Below are 20,371 nucleotides of genomic sequence, written 5' to 3'. Positions count from 1 at the left end.
AGAGACAGCTGGGTAAAGTGGAGAAAGCTAAAGTGGACTGAACATATTAGCTTTTATGTAGCATCAAGTGTTCTTTAGAGGCTATTTAGAAATGCAACGCTTTAATAATATATAAACAGAACCATTATTATATTAAAGATAATGAAAAATGAACTCAGAACAAAAATAGAATAATCTCTCATACACCCTTTATCGGTTCCACTGATGGTTCACTATTTTCAAGCCTCCATTGTTTCATGTCCCAAATATCTGCTCTTTAAGAAAAAAGAAGCAACACTCACTTATGCGGGCAAGTGAAATAACATGTCAACTATGTTATGCACAATAGAAGCAAGGCATTTTGCTATAAAGAACGATCAAATGAAAAAGCAATCTACACCACTGCAGCTTACTGAATAGAACATGTTAGCAATTACAACAGAATGGCATCAAAAATCCTATCTGCATATCAGTTCCCCATGGCATGAGCTGCTGGTGTCTGACATGAGCTAATATATGTCTGATTAACTACAGATGTTCTTCACTCCTGGTCCAGACAGACATCTATGTAATATACCTCCCAGATCCTATTTCCTTTGCATTTTCTGTTTTCTCTGAAAAGAAGCCCAAGCACGGGATTCACCTTTACTTTTACCTCATGCTTTTCCTACAAGTAACTCACAGTACATGCTGTGAGATTCTACCATGTAATTTTTAGAATATCAGAGATATTTGATAAAGGGGCTGTGTTCCCTTTTTGTTGGGGAGGACTACAGGTAACACTGAAAGAAAGATCACCAAGATACTTTCCAAAACCATTGTTCCTTATTTATCTGTATATTCGTGATTTCCCCATTTATATCATTTTTATTATAATTCAGTTGCACGAGGCCTTGGTGTCCAAGGATTCCTCATCTATACTCCCAAAAACCACAAATGGAGAACATGTTTCAAAGCTGCACCTGGACTGAGCACATACAGCTATTCTTTGCTGTCATTATTCCTTGTGCAGCATGACTATTTACAAGCATTTATAGACTATCAGCTATTATAAGTGACATGATCTCAAGATGATATAAAGAAGGATGTCTGTATGTTGTATGTAAATGTGATAGTAATTTAAACAGGAACCTTGAATATCTGGGACTTTTGACATGAAGGGCCAGAAGTTAGTTCCCCACAGGCACCAGAGGATGATGTTTAGGTGTCCGTGTCAACTTAATTAGATTTCACTAAAATTGGAGCATCAAATATATGGTGTATACTAATAAATTTAGTAGGACATATCATGTATTAACTTTATACCTAAATTTGAATGATGATATAATGAAAATGAAAATTTCAGAAATTGAAATGAAAGCTTAATCCTTTAGCTCCTTTCCTTACATGATATTATATTTATGCATATATTCATTTCTCCTCATGGAAGTACTTCTATAGCATTGAACTGTTTGAGTCTACAGGACGAGAGTAGAGTCGATAGTTTTACCAGGCTCAATGGTACATTGGTGTTGTGCTAGAAGTAAACTGACCACATTTTGCACTCACATCAAGGACGGTGAAATTGGATTACAGATGCAGGAATGTTCTGTATGAAGGTTCTGGAGTGAAAATGTACTATGCAACAAAATGGATGCCGGAAATGGAGCAGAGAAAGAAATGCTTTAAACCACAGAAAGGCCTGAACACTGAAAGGCTTTGTGCCTAAGAAAAGCACTGCTTTTATGGCAGAAAAGAGCTACTAATCCAGAAAGACTAACCCCTCAGCCTACGTGGCAGCCACGTGGAAGATGGGGCAGACAAGGAAATACTTATGCCGAATATTGCAGCTTTGCTCTACCCAGTGTGAAAACACTCCTCAAGGTCTGCCCCTTGCATTACGCTGTATGCTTTGAGAGGGGAAAATATTTTTTTTCCCTATTCTAGTGGATGATCACAACTATGATCATGAGGCACAATGAATGTATCATAAAAAATGTGCTCAACAAAACTGGGAAGTCCCATCTGGAAGATACTGTGTAATCCAAATGAGGAGAAATTACTTGTTAGTAACAGTAGGAACCAAAGTGATTAAACATCATCTAGATTTATTTCTGGGATGGTTTAAAAAGAGATTCAATCATAAAGTTGAGCATCAGACCTATCAGATTAAAATGGGCAGCAAGCTCAGGTGGGAATGCGTTATTTCAAATGGGCCACTATGTGGATTAAGATGCTTGTCTGTATTCATAGAGCAAGTGTATTGCCATTTAATTGGCTATCTTAGCTAAACACGAAATTGCCAAATTAAGCCTAGAACTTCTCCATAATATATACATGGGCATTTATTTCTCAGAAAGTGATTACACACAGGGACACACACATTGATATATGTATAATATGGCCACAGTATTCATCATGCATATTTGAATATGGAAATGAAATATGTTCAGACATTTTGAACATTCAGCAGGGTGTAAAGGTATTTTACTATGAGAAATGATTTTAAACTTATTAAGAAGAAAAATCAAAACTAATTGTTCTAGAATTCATATCTTACAGCTTATTTTTTTCATTTTGTTTTGTTTGCACAGAGTTCTTGTATTCTAAGGGAAACTTTGTTGGGTTCTGCTGTTATAACAAAATACTAGGGGTTTGGAGAGATGGCTCAGTAGTTAAGAGCGCTGGCTGCTCTTGCAGAAGATCTCAGTTTGAGTCCCAGCACCCACATGGCAGCTATCAATGGTATGTAACTCCAGTTCCAGGGGATCCAACACCTGCTTCTGACCTCTGCAAGCACTTCAGGACAAGGGTGCACTGACACACATTCAGGAAATACACACATACACATAAAATAAAAATAATAAAATACTAGACGCTGGGAACTTTATAAGCGACAGAAATTTATTTATTACAGTTCTATAAGCTGGGGATGATGGAGGCATCAGCACACAGCATCTGAGAAAAGCTCATGCTCAAGGAGGGAGGAGTGAAACTCCAGAACAAGGAAGTCAAGAAAACCTACTGAAGTTTAAAAAGCTGCAAGATTCATAAGGCCCTTCCACAAGGCTACAAAAGCAGTAAACAATTGGTGGAGAAGGAGATTTCCTCTACCTACAGGCCATCAGAGACCTCCAAGAAGGCACTTTTCCTGAGTTTTCTTGCATGCTGGGGTGGGCTTTCTAGTGACCAGTGCTAGACATTAATAATACAAAATAGGATACAGTTTCCCTTCTCCAAGCCCACAGTCTATTGCAAGTTTAAGAGCAGCCACTGGCTTGGTTCTCCATGTGTTTGAAAGACTGGTCATCATCAGAGATAAGGAAATTCAGTAACCACCAAATCAATACATACCTTTGTTTCTGAGGTCTCACTATTCTTCATAGTTACTAATATGATTTCTAAAATGTAATTATAAACTATAATCTTTCTATCAGCACAATTTTAATTGTGGGGGTCATGGGTGGGGGAGAGGTAAATTTGACTACGAACTGTACTATGAAATGTAAAAAAAGATCAATGAAAATTTTTTTAAAATTCAAAGAAATTTATATTTCTAAAATCCTATGGTTTACATTTGATCATAAAGTAAAAACATAATTTACAAACTACTGTGTCCATTAAATTAGCAACATAGGAAATTACCCTGGGATGCAAACTTTTCTATGTTGTCATCCTTTTTTGTGTTGTGCTGTGGATGGAACCCAGAGCTTTGTACTTGCTGGGCAAGCACTGTACTACTGAGCTATGTACCCGGTCAGAATTGTATTAGTTTAGTTTGATATCATGCAATTGGAATAGAGTAAATTGCTCGATAATGGAATGTGAAAGTCTTATACTTGAAGAGATAGGTGTAGGATGCAGTTTATTGAGAAAGTCCCAGCTGGATCCTAAGTTGTGCTTCCTCAAATAATTTGGAGTAATTTCACATTGCTGATGCCTTGCTGAAGAAATCTGCCTGCTAGAAATTTGTATTTGAAACTCAGATGCCTCCTGAGACAGAACTTACCCTGAGGTCAGCAAAGTTTGTTGCATGTGATCACAGTACCAGGGGGAAATGCTGGGGCCACACCTGTGTTTAATTTACAATACCCTTTGCCTCTCTATAATGCCCAAGCACTATATATTACCATATATTATATATTACAGTAGCTGGGGTGTGGTTTTCCAGCATAAAAATTTAGTTCATGTTACTTAGTAGAGGTGATAAATATTACCATTGAAATCTACCTGCCGACTTCATATCAATACTCAGGTGCCAAGGATCCAAGTCTAACTGACTGTGACTAGTAATAATCAGATACATAGAGATTAGAGATGCATGTGCAAACATCTAAGTGTTAGTAGCATTAAAAATGAGTCTTACTGTAGGAAACAGTATATTATAGAAGTAATTTAGTTTCATTTTATTTTTAATATTTTATTTATTATTTTAATTTTATGTGTATGCATGTATTGCCTGCATGTAGGTAAGTGCACCCGTGTCATGCAATGCCTGCAGAGGACAAAAAAGACTGTTGGATCCCCTGGAACTGGAGTTATGGATAGCTGTTAGCTGCACTGTGGGTGCTGGGATTCGAATCCAGGTCTTCTGCAAGAAAAGTCAGTGTTCTTATCTGCTGAGCCATCTCTCCAGCCCCACAGAAGTAGTCTTAAATGATATAAAATCTGTAGAGTTGATTTCATGTCATAAGAAAATTGAGAAAGCCAGCTCCTTATTTTTAAACTGAATAAGATAACACTTAAGTCTCATGAGAAAAAATGGACAAACTGCAGTAGACACTCTCTTCTCTAGAATGTCTTCATGTCCAGCGGCTCAGCTCAGAAATCTCAGGTTAGACTTAACTCTGTTCTCCGTTTGTCTGAGCCCTACTGACAGTATATCCCTGTGACCGCTCCGTCCCTCACTGCCTTGCACTCCCACAGCCTCTCTCTGAGACACAGATAATAAAAACCTCAGCTCCTACAAAGTGATGTTGGACTGAATCCTGATCTTTGGGTAAAGTCTATCAATAGCTTTCAATGGCCAAATCATTCCTAATTGTAATCCTCTGGCCCAATCCTACTATGTGACTTGCTTTGACCAGTGGAAATCTGTAATTTGTTCTAACGCAGAAGCTAAAATATGACGACAGTAAGCCTTTTCTTCTGCTTTTACGAACTATAAAACTTCCTAGTTAACTTCTGGATCTCACAGAAAGTTAGGGATGAGGAACACTGTGAATACTCAGTTACTTCAGTGACCCATCTTAAACTGCAAACCACAAACCAGCCCTGTCTAGATCAATGGAATACCAATCACTGGTGAAAAGCCACTGGTGTGCTCCATCCTGTGTACCTGCAGTGTTGTGGTCACAGCTAACCTATGAACATGTCAAAGTGTTAACTTGAAGTCTACAGCTCCTATGTTGCCCAGCATTGCCTTCGTGTTCTGCCGTCCCACCCTTTTCTCACTCCTGCTCCTCTCCTAGCACCCTGTCATGCCTCAGGAACATCACATATGCAGCTCTGTACTCCCCAGCTGAGGGCCTACAGCAGCTTAGGGCCTACAAGTTCTCTGGTTGAATGGCAATTTCTTTCCACATATCCATCAGGGTCCTCCAGCCTATTTTATACTCTACCATGCCATCTAAAGTTACATTGATGAGAAACATTAAATTTTGCAGTGTCCATACAAACAGCCCTATGAGAGTGGAGGCACAAACACTATAACTTGTCGATGGATACCTTGATCATGAATCCTGGGAAGCTCAGGGCCACTTTGACATCTTGAGATTGGTGTGGTTGATGGTCATGCCCCGCTGTGATCAGAACAGCCCAGCAGTGTAGAAATGATCAAAGTAAAGAGTCCAACAGCTGTGAAGGCTTATCATGGGCCACCCACTTGTCCCACATGCTCCACACACACAGCCTTGTTTAGACCTTGCAGTAATGCTGATTGAGGCTTCTGGTCACAAGCAAATTTTAAAGATGAAGAAAAGGAAATTAATAGTTCCTTTGTCATTTGTCAGTGTCTGGAAAATACTGTTTCCCAGGGCAAAAGCAGTATAGTACTGTACCCAGGGTAAACTGAAACTGAGGAATAACACAAGAGTCAGTTATGGCTTGGAGAAGTGTCCTTCAAAGTCCCAGGTGTTAAATGTTCAGTACCCTGGCCACGCTGCAGAATGGAGTGGCACCTGGAAGAGTTGGGGCCTATTGGGAGGAAGCCTGGTCACTAAGGTCCTGTTCGTGATGGGTGCTACGGGACTGGAACATCCTTCAGTTCCTTGCCTGCGCATAGTGAAGAGCTTGTCCTTCATACGCTCCAGCCATGATATGCTGCTCAGGGCAAAGGGGCCGTTCAGCCATGGATTAAAGACTCTGTGAGCCAAATAAACCTCTCCTCTCTTTAAATCGATTATCTCAAGTAATTCTCTGTATTGTAAGGTTGTGTATTGCAGATTACTAGACATAGAGGAAAGGACATGTTTGTGGTATGGACAAAGCCCTTTGAAATAGGCTTGGAAATAATTCTCAAAATCTTCTAATTTGAGCATAATGCTGTAAGATATGAACACAGATATTATTTTACCCATTTATTAGCTGAAGGATTCAGAGATTAGCACTTTGATGTTATGAAATACTTTGCAAACCAAACTTGATGATTAAAGTATATACAAACTAAAATTAAATGAAAAGAGTTGTCACATATTCCTAACAATAGTTTTTAAAGCACATTTAAAAATGTATCAAAAGTCATAAGAAATTAATATCTAAATTTAAATGATGTAGGAAAATTTTAAAAAGTTGTCAAGTGAAAGAAAATGCAGAAAGCAGGTATTAGCAAAGATTGTTTTGTTTTTATAAACTTTAAATTAGAAATATAGGTACTAAATTATATGCTAATTTTCACACTACGGCATAAAGTATTATAAGGAATAGAAAATGCAATATGAAAATGTGGGTTAATGTATCAGTGGTGTTTAAGTGAACAATGTCCCCCACAGACTCATGAACATTTGGTCCTCATTGGAAGTTCTGTTTGTGAAGGATATGGAATATTTAGGAGGTGCAATCCTGATGGAGGGTGTATGTCACTGCAGAGGGCTTTGAGTGCTAACACCCTCCCCTCCCCACACCTAAGTTTCTAACTTGTGAAAGGAGAAAACCTAAGGGGCTATTTTCTTCTAGAAAAGAATTGTTTCAACATACGAAAATTGCTGCTAATGTGGTTGAAAGAAGTGATGGTCCATCCTAGGCTGCCCATCAAACGTGGCAGTGCCATCAACATGGTCATGACTACGGGGGCACAAAAAATTGAAAAGTGAAATGGTTGTGGATTCTTTCTCTGTAGTCTCTGAGAACTGCTGAGGCTTGAGAGTGTGTCAAGAGAGTCCTCTGCAAGGAGACCTTGAAAGACTATTGCATGAATGGGCGAGCATGAAGCCTGGGTTGTGGTAGACATCCTGAGTTGTTGGAGATGTCAGAGCCCTGAGATTTCTGCAAAAGAGAACTGCATATCGAGAGTGAAACCAGTTCAAGATAGAGATGTATGCTTCACACAGTAAGGCGAAAAGGGAAAAACATCTAAGTTCTTTGAACTAAGTCCCCAGGTCACATAAGGATCTACAGGATTTGGTATTTGTCCTGCTGGGTCTCAGCCTTGCTGAGGCTCAGTATTTTTCCACTAGACCTCTGTTAGTATCTTTTGGAATGGGTATGTCTGTTCTTTGCTGTTGTGTGTTGGAAGCTTGTAATTGCTTTTTAATTTTACAAAAAGTCACAGGAGATTGTCTTGAATGGTGAAGAGACTTTGGACTTTTGAAGAGTGTTGAGATATGGAAAGACTATGGAGCCTGTTGAAGCTGAACTAAAGCACTTTGCATTATGATATGGCCATGCGCATGTGGATATGGTAGTTTGAATGAGAATGCCTCCTGCAGGCTCCTCTATTTGAACACTTAGTTCCCAGTTGATTCTAATGTTCGGTGAGTGTACCAGATAACTTGACACACCTGGGTAGAGGGGCAAGTGTTTTGCCACAGCAACTGAAGGCAAATCAGAACAGAAATAGGTTCCAGGAGTGGGAGATTACTGTACAGACCTGATCTTGGTGTTTTGGGGAGGACTGAGGAAGTATTTGGAATTTTGGGCTAGAACAGCCGTAGAGTGCTTAGAGTTTGTTGCTGTGGAGCTTGGAACATTTATGTTAAAAGAGTTGTAGATGATACAGGCCTGGCTTGTGAAGCTTCAAAGGGAAGAAGCAGAGACTCTCAGGGGTTTATGGGATATTTTGAATTGAGGAACTGTGGTTTCTCGTCAGCTAGGGTTGAAGAATCAGTTGTGATTAAGAAGAGACCAGAACAACTGAAGTGAAACCTTTGTTTTACTGGGACAATTGATGTTGGTTAGCTGGAGCTGAAAAGTTAGCTGTAACAGAAGACTATCATCATTGAGGTAAAATCTTCTGTGAAGTATTTCCTTAGGGTCAGTACACAGACGCTGTGGTTGAGTGGGAGCCCAAGCCTCTATCTCAATCTGGAAGCAGGACTTGGTAATGTGTAGGAGTCTCCTGCATGGTTCTGGTGTTGAAAGCATAAAAGTGTCATGGACAGCAACTGAGGCTTGGCACAATGAGAGGCCAGGAAAGGCCATTGGTGAAAGTGAAGCCTCAGACACAGTGAAGACCCCAGGATTAAAGGGGTCATGGAATGTGAACCTTTGTACCCCAAGAGGCCAGAAGAGCCCATTGGTGAAGGAACAGTCTCAGTTTTAATGGAGACATTACGATTTTGGAGATGCCAAGACCATGGGGCGACTACCAAGGCCAGCAGCAAATGTGAAATGGAGCCGGCCTGGCCCTACAAGGCAAGCTGTGTGTGTTGTGGATGGCAGAGTCAGAGAGACGGAGCTGTCAAAACCATTTGGAGTGCAGAAGATCGTGATTGAATACCAGATAGCCAAGCTGAAGCTACTTCACTGGACTAATGTTTTGCTTAAGTGTGCCTGATTCTTCCCTTTAAAATAAAACAGTAATCAGAGTTCCTGTGCTTCAGCTCCTTCCCCCAGGTTTATGCCCCTGAGTTCTTACCTTGGGCTCCCTCAGTGATGAACTGTGACCTAGGAGATGTAAGCCAAATAAACCCTTACCTCCCCAAGTTGGTATTGGTTAGAGTGTTTTGTAACAGCAATTGAAGGCAGACTAGAACAGTGAGGTTATGGAGCCTTTTGGAGCTGTAGCCTTGCTGGAGAAGCACACCACTGGGGGTGGGCTTTGTGAGTTTTTAACCTCACCCCGCTTCAGTCCACTGTCTCTGCTTTGTCTGCGGCTGGAGATGTTAAATCTGTGCTATGGTCTGGCTGTCTGCTAACATGCCTCCTTAATCATACCAGCTTCTCCCTCTGCTACCATAAACCAAAACAAACAAAAAAATGTTCTTCCTCAAGTTGCTTCCGGTCATGGTATTTTGTTTCAGCAACAAAAAAGAAATTAATACAACACCCTTTTTCAGTTTATTTTCTTAATATTTATTATTTTTTGTTTATTTTATGTGTATGAATGTATTGCCTTGCCTGCATGTATGTACCTGTGTCATGAAATGCCCTCAGAGATCAGAAGAAGACATTAGATCCCCTAGAACTGGAGTTAGGACAGTTGTTAGTTGCTATGTGTGTTTTGGGAATCGAACCCAGGTCCTCTGCAAGAGCAGTCAGTGCTTTTAACCACTGAGACAACTCTCCAGACCCCTCCCCCTTTTTTATTTTCTTTACATCTGCTTTAAAGTGCTTGTGGATTAATTACCTAATGTGATGTTTCCCTAAGTGAGTAAAGTTTGGATCTTTTTATATTTGTGAATTTTAAATTCTGTCACAAAAACAGTGTTCATTCTCCTAAAAAACAAAATTGAAATAATGTATCTAACAAATAACATTTAAAAAATCCCCCAAAATAAGTTATTCCTTTATCTGCATCTAGGGTGTAACATACAAATAAGAAAAAGAAAAAGATTAAAAGCTATTAATTAAAAGGAAGATAATAAAATTTATATGAGTGCTGTTGTAACTGCATTCTACAATATGTAGGGTTATGATTTCTAACAAAGTATCACCTTTAATAGTTTCAATTTTTCCTTTTGGATTTTTAAATAACTGCTTACAATGTATAATAATTGAAAGAATATAAAATAAGTTATACAAGGGATAAAGCTATAGAATTTGTATTATAATTATATAAATTCACTATAGAAAAAGCAAATCCATCACAGTGAAGTCTGTGCATGTGTTCCCTAGTGTGTAAGCATATAACGGTAATGTACCTTTAAGAGAAATAGAAGCTCAGGGTGCGGTAGATGTCCGTGCCTTATGAAACTCTTAGAAATAAAAGGTGCAAATATGGTCATTATTATGTCACTTTCAAATTTTACCCTTGAAATAGTCTAAAAAGCAATGTTGACAGAATAATTTTGTAGATTAAGATATTTCTTGAATTGCATATACTATGTGTTAAGGATGAATTTAGTTCTGAATTGCAGCCATCTTGATCCAGGATTATCTCTTCTCATTTCATAGGAGAAGTTTGGAAAACTCGAAAGAAGCAATTTCAGTTAGACTTAAAATGTCTCCTCCTGCAAGAGGCACAAATCCCATGAATGAAGGCCAGCATGCATGAGCATGGGCTTGAGAAATTTCCAGAGATAATGTTTACATTTTGTGTCTGATGAAAATTCATGATGGAAATAAAGAGGAATATATAATATTAGCCTCTGACTTTTCACTGAGCAAATGCTTATAAATTTTACTATTTTTCATGGCATTATATTCATAGATATGAGCTAATCATGATCTTAAAATATAATCTTAACATGTTATACATTACTGCTGCCTCTTAGATATCTTGAGCCAAAGAAGCTGGATTAGATATTCTATCATAGTATTATTCAATTACAATAAGAAATGCAGAGAGCAATAGGAACAATAATCAACAGTCTTCCAGATTCAGTTACTCATATGAACTCACAGCAATGGTTAAAGCATGCTCAGTTACTCTGCAAGCTCAAACCAGACAAAATCCCAGCATAGACATGGGGAAATGGGTAAGATAACCCATCCCAACCTAAGGAACTTTAGGCAACTGATGGCTGCTGGGAGGGGGAAAGGCAGGGTCTTATAGGGATGGGACTCTTGGTGGGAACAGTGGATAAACACTGAAGGAATTTGGGGGACACAAATCAGACTCTGTAAGACATATAATATATATTATATAAATATATGAGAATTGATTCCATTGGGATGGTGGCAGTGGGGGAGATGGGTAGAGGAGATCAGATGTAAATGTCATCCAAGTATATTTTATGAAAATCACAGAAATTCAATAAAAATGCAAAAAAATGCAGAAAAATACAAATAAATAGATGGACGCAGATCTAGAAGGAAAAAATACTGATCAGATCAAAGCAATTTTGAACCACAGTGTGTCTGAAGACCTGCATTAGAGAAACAATAAAGAGACCATTGTCTTGTATTTTCATCCAGGTTTAAGAGCAAAGTTTTATGGTGTTCTAATCCTTACCATGGGAGTTTATGCAGCATAGACACACCTGTCTGTAACAGGTTCCTGCACTGAAGTGCGGTGAGGAGTGGGCTGGAAGCCTTTGGGGTATGATCTTGGAAGCCACCCTGATCATATTAACCATTCAGTTCAGTTGTCCTCTGATACAAAACAAAAGTGTTGTTTTTATATTTTTTTGTTTTTTTTATAATCTTACAATTTCTTAGGACACTTAATCAGTCACACAATGTATAACATCAAATATAAATAAAGGTTTTTAAAAGCAATCATCCACCCAGAGTGGACTAACCTGGCCCCCTTGGCCACTCTTCCCCTCTGTATGTTGTTTTTTTTTTCAATTTCTAAAATTTATTGATTTTTTTGTGTATTTCATACAGAACGTCCCAAACAATCTTACTCATCTTTATACCCGCATCCCAAATGGCCCCCTCCCATAGCCCCCCACACACACTGGAGCCCATATACTGTCATCCCTGTTACTGTCCACTGTGTTGTCAGTGTCCCAAGCTGTTCCCAAGTGCAAGTCCATTCGCTGAGTCTAGTCAGCCTATTTAGAGTCCCTTGTTTTAGAAAGATCAGCTCTTCCTCATCTAGCAGCAATCAGTTAGATTGGCCTTTCTAGTAGGAGTGAGACTTGGTCAATCATGCAGTAGATTCTCACTGCCCATGAAGCCTGCTTCAGTTCTCCAGCTTTGTCCTGCACGGACCCTCCCTTCCATCTATTATTGTGCAAGTCTGTGGCTTCACTGTGCTGAGTTTTCACCCTCACAGTGCAGCAGTGTTTTCCTCTGATGTTGTCCTCTAACCACAGAGTGTTCTTAGGAACCACATGGTGGAGTGTCCTCTGGGGGAAGAATTCTGAGAATTGAGAATCTTGGAAACCCCCAATTTCCTCAATCCATATCATGTATAATTGGGTTCATTTTTAGCTCTCAAACATGTGTGGCCATTTCTTTTTTATGCCTCAAAGCCTTCTATGTATTCCTCTATTCTTAGGGTCAAGTCTACATCCCTTAATAAGGCTTCTTCCATAATCTGTGGCTTAATATCTGAAAAACAAGGCCTCTCATCTTCGAGCCCTTAGCTCTGTCCTTTTGTCATTAGAGGTGTTTATCTGAATAATTTTATATTGTCTCTGTCAGATTAAAAACATCTTCTCTAAAGCCTTGCTAGAGAGCCCATTGGTTAAACTGTATACCTATATGTCTCTATACACATCAGGTATTCAGGAGATTAATTTATATCTAGAGTGTTTTATAGATGTTACAGATTGGGTCTACAGTCACGCAATGGATCAGTTTCTAGGCACAAATAATGTACATTCCCATACATGTTTAAAAGAACACATGCTGTACAGCTGAGGATCTATTGGCAATAGACAGCTGCTGAGGAGAGCCAGTCAGCTTTTGTTACTGGTGTGATACCTGGGAGGCTGATCAGACTCCAAGAGAGGGACCCAGACCCAGGAGCATTTTAGAAACACAGATTAGACTCAATAAAACTATAAATAATTATAGGAGACATGAAGTAAAGGACTGTAGTACAGTGGAGGGATCAGATGGGGAAGAAGGGGATTTTAGTATGATCAAACTACATCTTATGAAACTCAGATCAATAAAATTGTTCTAAAACGAATGCATAGTGACAATACCTGCTTTCAGGTATGTCAGCCATTTAAGTACCACAACACTACACTTTGCTATGGCAGTATCTCTCTTCAATGCAGCAAAACCTGTTTTGAGAAGAAGGAGGACTACAAAGATCTAGCTGAATTATGGCTATGTGCTTTTGTGGGGCAATCATCTCAGACACTACAGGAGACAGAAACATGCACAGCTCCCACTTATAAACTGAAGCAGGCTGGCCATCCATGTATGAGGGCTCTGTGTGGACTCAAACTACTATGCATGGAAAACACTCAGTACTTCTCCACTGAGTACACACTGTTCTTTTTTTTTTTTTCATTGTTCAGTAAACTGCACATTATAACAGCTACTTTTACACAGAATTTGTAATACATTGGTTCCTACAACAGGAAGAAATTCCTCTATACAGAAAATAGTTCATTTATCTATGCTGGTACTCCAGAAAATCAGAAGTCATTTTCTCTGGGAACTTTTAGGCATGGTTAAGTACAGGAAATGGCCTGGCAACAGCAGCTAAGACTCCTCCAAACCTTTAATAGTCTTGTGAACACTGAGATCAGCTGACTTTCACTTCCTAGCATAAAAGTCCACAATCTTATCCTGTGGTTGCTTTCTCATTGTTGGTTATGCTTACTATTTTTTTGTCATTATTATTTTTATTTTTGTATGTGTATGAGTGAATTGCCCACATGTAGGCTGATGCACTCATGTTGCGCAGTGCCACGGAGGTTAGAAGAGGGTGTTGGAGTCCCTGGAACTAGTTATAGATGGTTGTTAGTGCCATGTGAGTGCTGGGAATTGAACCTCTGCAAGAGCAGTGAATGATCTTAACTGCTGAGCCATTTCCCCAGCCCTTATTATTTCTTTTTAAGAATTCATAGTAGAAATAAAAAATACTGAAAAAGTAGTAATAAGAGTCTTCCCTCACTGAACCTACTCTATATGGAGCTCAGTCCATAAGAGCACACAGTCAGTCACCCTTCACCTGGGACTGTACTTGATTAATAAGACTGCTACCTTGCTTGCTTCTCCAGCAACTGCAATGTTGGAAGACCTAGACAAGGTGAAGTATGGGCATCCATGTTTATTGCAGTACTCTTACAGTAGTCATGTTATGGGGTCAGTATAGGAGCACAGCAACAGATGAATGGAATGGAAAACGTGACTGAAGCCAGTCTTGAATAATAAAATTATGTCAGGAAAACGGATGGACCTGGAGATTATATAAGTCAAATTCAGATGGACAAGTAATCACATTTTGCTCATATCAAGAGTACAGATTTAAAAAATTACTAAAACAAGGTAAAGAAGGGGCACTATTTGAGAAGCAGATGTAGATGAATGTGAGGGATAGGGTCGAGAGAGGGCAATGGGGGCAATAAGACCAGCATGTAAACATAAATGCATGGAAATGGTTCCCATTTTATACAATGGTCATACTCTAATGAACATTCGAAACAGGAAGCAGAAGAAAAAGGCCACCTAAAGGAGAGGAATTGGTCTGCTGTGTTGACTTTCTTGCATCCCTACATTTAAACACTCTGCTGGGTATATGTTGCTAAGAAGCTTTTCCACATGAATATCAACTGCAGAAAACACATGAATATTAATTATTATAATAAAATATTAAAGCAAGTTTCTTAAATTTTATGTTTATGCAGTAGGATAAATGCCTCATACAGTAAGCTTTGCTCATAGTCCATAGTCTGAGCACTCTGTTATGCCTGCTGTCCAGACATAACTGTCAGTAGAGCCCACTTTCCTACTGCACATGTCAGCCTTGGAGTATGTCACTGGAATGTTCATGGATTATTTTCCCTCTTTCAATTCTCAGACTGCCTTGACAGTCAGTACTTCAGATGATAGGATCGAAAATGGAAGGGCAGTGTTCGCCACTCCTGAAGGCTTGGACATGCCACGCACACCATGCCTATTCCGATCACATTTTAATTTCCTCCTGGACAGTTTTCCTTGATGCATCATAACAGTTTGCTTTGATTCTTCTCACTGCTCATTCTCAGTACAGTCAGGCACATACAAGGATGCTGGAAGAGCATGGCTAGCATGGCTTTTCTCTCATTAAATACAGAGCCACCTGGACATCGAAGTGGACTGAACTACTATAGCCTTAAAAATAAATTCCAGGAATTCAGATACTCAGGAATGTGTTCAGATAATATTCACTTGTTTCTGACTCATTTTTATGTTCATGTGATTTGATGACAATTGTGAAAATAATATTTCTTGGTTTAATATCAGAACTTATGTTTTTTCAAATGAGTTTATCGCTAAAACTATTAAGCAAATTATTTGAACACTTCGTTGATTACTCAGTACATTAATTAATTTATTGTACTAACATTCATGGGTGTGTTCTAATTTGGATGTCTCACTAAGAACCATCATAAGAGTTACTGCATCTGGAATCTTCATTTACTGAATACTACTTTGTTTCCTGCAATGTCTGCAGACTGTGCAGCCTGATCTGACCTTCATAAGTAGAATATTGAGTTTCACCATCATTAAAAGCAGCACTAGCTGTCCTTAGACAATGGGGACTTTTGCATAAAAATTATAGGTGCTGAATCTTGAATCATCATAAGTTCTATGTAGACCAGATGATGCAACAACATCTGACCAGTTAGGACCAGCAATGGACTGCTGTCATTCCTGGAACAGTCTCCAACGTCCACAGTCCTCTTTCCTCACCCGTGTGTCTTTCCGACGCTTTCATTTGAAAACCCTGTGTATGCCTTAATTTTGAGAGAACTTTTATAATGGAGTTAATGTGGTAATTCTTAGTCCATTTATATTAACTAAACTGTACTTTGAGAGAGGACACAGTAGGAAGATATCTTCCCTGTAAACCAGAGCCCCACACAGATACTGTAGAAGTGACTAGAAGGAGATTGAACTGGGATCAGGTCACCTATAAGAACACTTCCAACCAAATAATGATGCTGTGTAGCATTCTGGCTATGTCATGCATTAGTCTATAATCACCAAGGTAGACTAGTTTATTTTTATAGTTGTTTTGACACAGGAAAGCAACTCCTCATTCAATCAGCATGTGCAGTTTTTTTGTTTGATTTTTTTTTAGTGTGTGTACTTTGTAAAAGGGGAAAACGACCAAATCACACAGAACCCACATTAAGGGAAGTCTTTATAATAGATTAAATTCTTTCCTTAGAAAACTCAAATTTTGGTTATAATTCTAAGATAGCAATTATAAAATGAAAAACATGGTTCAGAAAAATAATTAGGAAATGCTTTTTTTTAAAAAGTCATTTGTGGTAGAAGAAAACACAATCATGAAGCTTTCTTTCTTTTCTTTTGAAAAGGATAACAACCCACACATATTTTTATCAATCCTCTCTCCCTGCCGTCTATCAATCATCAATCTCTCTATAATATGTATCAATAATCTGTTATCTACTACCTACATATTTAGACTTTATTTTTATATTTATATAGGGATAAACTGACATTATTTATTTTGGTATGCTGTATGTTTGTACCAAATATGTTTTATTAAAATGTAAAGCTTTTATTGTTAAAACAGATTAAAATATGACTAATTTTCTGTGTATTAAAAGAAATATCTTAAATCTGACACATGATTATTTAGAATGCCACATAGCATAAGAAATCCCTTCACTTCCTCTTGAAGGACATCTCTGGCATGTTTTGTTTTTTTTTTATGCTAAAGCGAACTTATTACCTTGGTTGCTGCATCAAAGCAGATGAAGCCTGTGCTGAAGTCAATAGTGAGGCCCATTAGGTGACTCTCCAGCACGCATGCATATGTCTTGCACTAGAGAGAGTAGAGAACACTGTTAGTTTCCAGGGATTGATGTAATCAGCGCCAGGGATTATATAACTGCTCCTCTGCAAACATGCAATATTTATTATGAGCAACAACTGCATGTTTAGTGATATTTCTACTTCAACAAAAACAAAAGTTGGTATTTTTTCACTTATTTGTGGTTACAAAGGGTCAAGTTCCAGATACAGCTTTATATGGTTTTTATATGATGCAGAACAATCTCATATTTATATACCCACATGTCATATGTACTTATGTATAGATAAACATTTTTTGAGATAACATCTCTCTATGTACCCCAGGTTCACGTCAGACTTAAAATCTTTCTGGCTCTGTTTCTGAGTTTTAGGATTAGATGTGTGCTTAACTGTGCTCAGCTCCCTTTGCTATATTTGGAATAATTCTTGTACATAATATTTATACATAAGCCAAATTACACTATGCTATTATATTATGAAAGTTAATAATATTGAACTTTCATTATAACAAGATAATTATTATTAAAAATAAGATACAACTTAAATTAATGGATATTAATTAAAGAGTATTCTAGGCACAAATCACAGATACAGTATTCAAGATAAAAATAATATGTCTTGAATTGCAAGTTTCTGTGTTCTTCCATATGGCACACAATATTACACAAAGACATTTACCTTTTGCCTATGTTTGTTTATACTGCAGTTTTTTCACAACCAACTAGTGTATCTTGTAGCAGAGAGAAGTTTCCTAGCATGAGTAAGGCTCTTGTTCTGCTCCTCAGATTCACAATATAAACAAAGAAGTAGTAAATTTTCACCTTGAAACCAGATTGTGATTTCATAAATATAAATATTTTGGGAAGATAATAAATATAGGTAGTAAATATAAAAAGGATACGAATCATATATGAATTAACATATATATAGATGAACTGTTTTTTAACTTTTTAAAAAAATTTATTTATTATTTTTATTTTATGTGTATGAATGTATTGCCTGCATGTAAGTAAGTACACCCATGTCATGCAATGCCTGCGGAGGACAGAAGAGGCTGTCGGATCCCCTGGTACTGGAGTTACGGACAGTTGTTAATTGCCATATAGGTGCTGGGATTCAAACTTGGTCTTCTGCAAGAACAACCAGTGTTCTTAACCACTGAGCCATCTCTCCAGTGCCTAGATGGACATTTTTTTGAGACAACATCTCTCTATGTAGCCCAGGTTCATCTCAATTGGCCTGGATGCATAAACATCCACATACAACAAGATGCATTATTTAGTTGTTTGGCTGGTTTTATTTTCATTTAGTTTAAGAGTATAATGGTAAATTAAATGAATTGTTATTATAATTCATATATGACAAAGCTGTTTGCCTACACAGTTTTTCAATACCAATATATTAACTCAGTCACAAATAACTGTAATCCTGGTTAAATATATCAGATTGTGTGGCTGGAGAGATGGCTCAGTGTTTAAGAATACTGACTCTTCTTGCAGAAGACCCAGCTTCGAATCCCAGCACCTACCTTGCAGCTAACAACTGTCAGTAAATCCAGTTCCAGGGATCTAACAGCCTCTTCAGTTCTCCACGAGCACTGCATGACACAGGTGCACTTACCTACATGCAGGCAATACATGCACACATATAAAGTAAAAATAAAAAAATTTTTTTAAAAATATATATCAAATTGCTTTTATCTGAGCATTATATTCATGCGTTTGAAGCATAATTTTCATAGAAAAATTATGACCATGCCATTAATGTTCATTTCATGTTAAAATCAGAAAAAAGTAGAAGACATATTTAATGGGCTTTAAAATCCTTACTTGGTTGTTTTGCTTAAAATGGGTGCATCTTATTTATTCATTAGTTGATAGACATCTAGACTGTACCCTCTTACTGGCTGTTGTTATTAGCACAGCAATGAGCTTGGAAGAGCATCTGTCTCTGTAGTAGGAGGCAGAGTCCTCTGGGTACATGTCCAAGAGTGGAATAGCTACATACTATGGTCCATATATTTTCTAGCTTTTTGAGGACCCTGTGGTACATTTACACATGAGCAGTATTTAGAGATTAAGAAATTGTCAACAAGCAGAGACTAAAAAGGGGAGGAATTCCCAGCCCTAAATGGATGTCTACAGCACACTTTTCCCTCCATGTATCTTTGAGGAAGAGGAGGCAGAAAGAATAAGAGGCAGATGTGCTGGTGGCTCCAAGGGAGGAGTGCATTCCAGACAGCAGGGGAGCTATATATATGCAGTCACAGCCATTATGTCACCATCCCCAATACCTGCTCCAGCTCAAGCCACAGGAAATAGCAGCACAGGTAGGGGAAGGTGGACATGAAGTTCCCGTCCTAGCTAAGAAGCCCTCTGCAGCTAAGAGCTGGTGGAAAGAAGAATCCATCTTTATCTGAGCACCAGAAATTGGATATGATAGGGAAATAATTACACAAAGATGGGTGGGTAGAGAGGTGGGTGTGGGTCTAGGAAGAGTAGTGAGACAGATGTGTATGATCAAAATACATTACATGAAGTTCTCAAAGAATTAATGAAAATATGTAAATAGACATCTTAGAAGAATGAATTCATCTGTTAGTAATTTATGAAAAGTTTCAGTACAAAGGTTCAAGGCAATACTGTTTACTTTTAATTTAGGCTTAATTGCTATTTTCACATGCTGACATTTAAAAAATAAAATTATAGGTGAACTATTTATTATGGTGAAATATTTATTATGGAACATTAAAATTTTCTCATTAAGTTAAACATCACAAATTAATTCACATTTCCTCAATAATCATTAAAAAGAAAACAAATAAATATTATAAATTGAGATTCAGTGAAATTCAATTCTATAACGTACAGTGCTAATAAATATATGAGTGTATTAATATGTCTCAATAATGAAATATTTGCTTAATGTTTAGTTACTCTATTTATGCCTTGAAAACTGAATTTTAGTGTGAAAAACATAGTTATTATTTCTTATGGAAGTTCCAAAAAGAAGCACTTTGAAAGACTTTTGCATGGTTATATATTATTCAACATTTGGAGGAAAGACATACACATTATAAACATTTGGCAATGCCCTTTTGAACTAAATTTTCATCACCAAATAAAAACACATGTGAATTTAATTTGGAATAATTTTAATTAAGTGTAAGAAATTTTGAAATTAATATACTACAAAAAGGTCAGATTTTAAAAGAGACCATTGCTAAAATTGAATTACTATATGGTTGCAAAACAAACGTATCCTTTACTGTTATTACTCATTTGCCCTAGGAAACTTGTAAAGGCAATAAAAATATTATAAATGAATTAAGTCTCACATTATTACTTTTGCATAACGGAAATGTAAATTTTTATATAAATTGTCATCTCTGTGTTTTAATATTGATCACATT

The 20,371-nt window shown here is 37.7% G+C and overlaps 1 protein-coding gene across 2 annotated transcripts in view; it reads right to left on the bottom strand.

Annotated features, from left to right (window-relative positions):
- Window positions 1-20,371, bottom strand: part of Sntg1 (syntrophin gamma 1) — a 910,195-nt gene that overhangs the window by 67,369 nt on the left and 822,455 nt on the right. For both annotated transcript variants that reach the window (XM_008850594.1, XM_008850595.1), the window contains exon 17: window positions 16,877-16,969. In XM_008850594.1, coding sequence (XP_008848816.1) covers window positions 16,877-16,969 — 93 coding nt within the window. The remainder of the gene's footprint in view (window positions 1-16,876; window positions 16,970-20,371) is intronic.

Source organism: Nannospalax galili, unplaced genomic scaffold (assembly GCF_000622305.1).
Source record: "Nannospalax galili isolate Female #2095 unplaced genomic scaffold, S.galili_v1.0 scaffold745, whole genome shotgun sequence".
Classification (NCBI taxonomy): domain Eukaryota; kingdom Metazoa; phylum Chordata; class Mammalia; order Rodentia; family Spalacidae; genus Nannospalax; species Nannospalax galili.
This window is presented reverse-complemented; position numbering and strand designations above follow the sequence as displayed.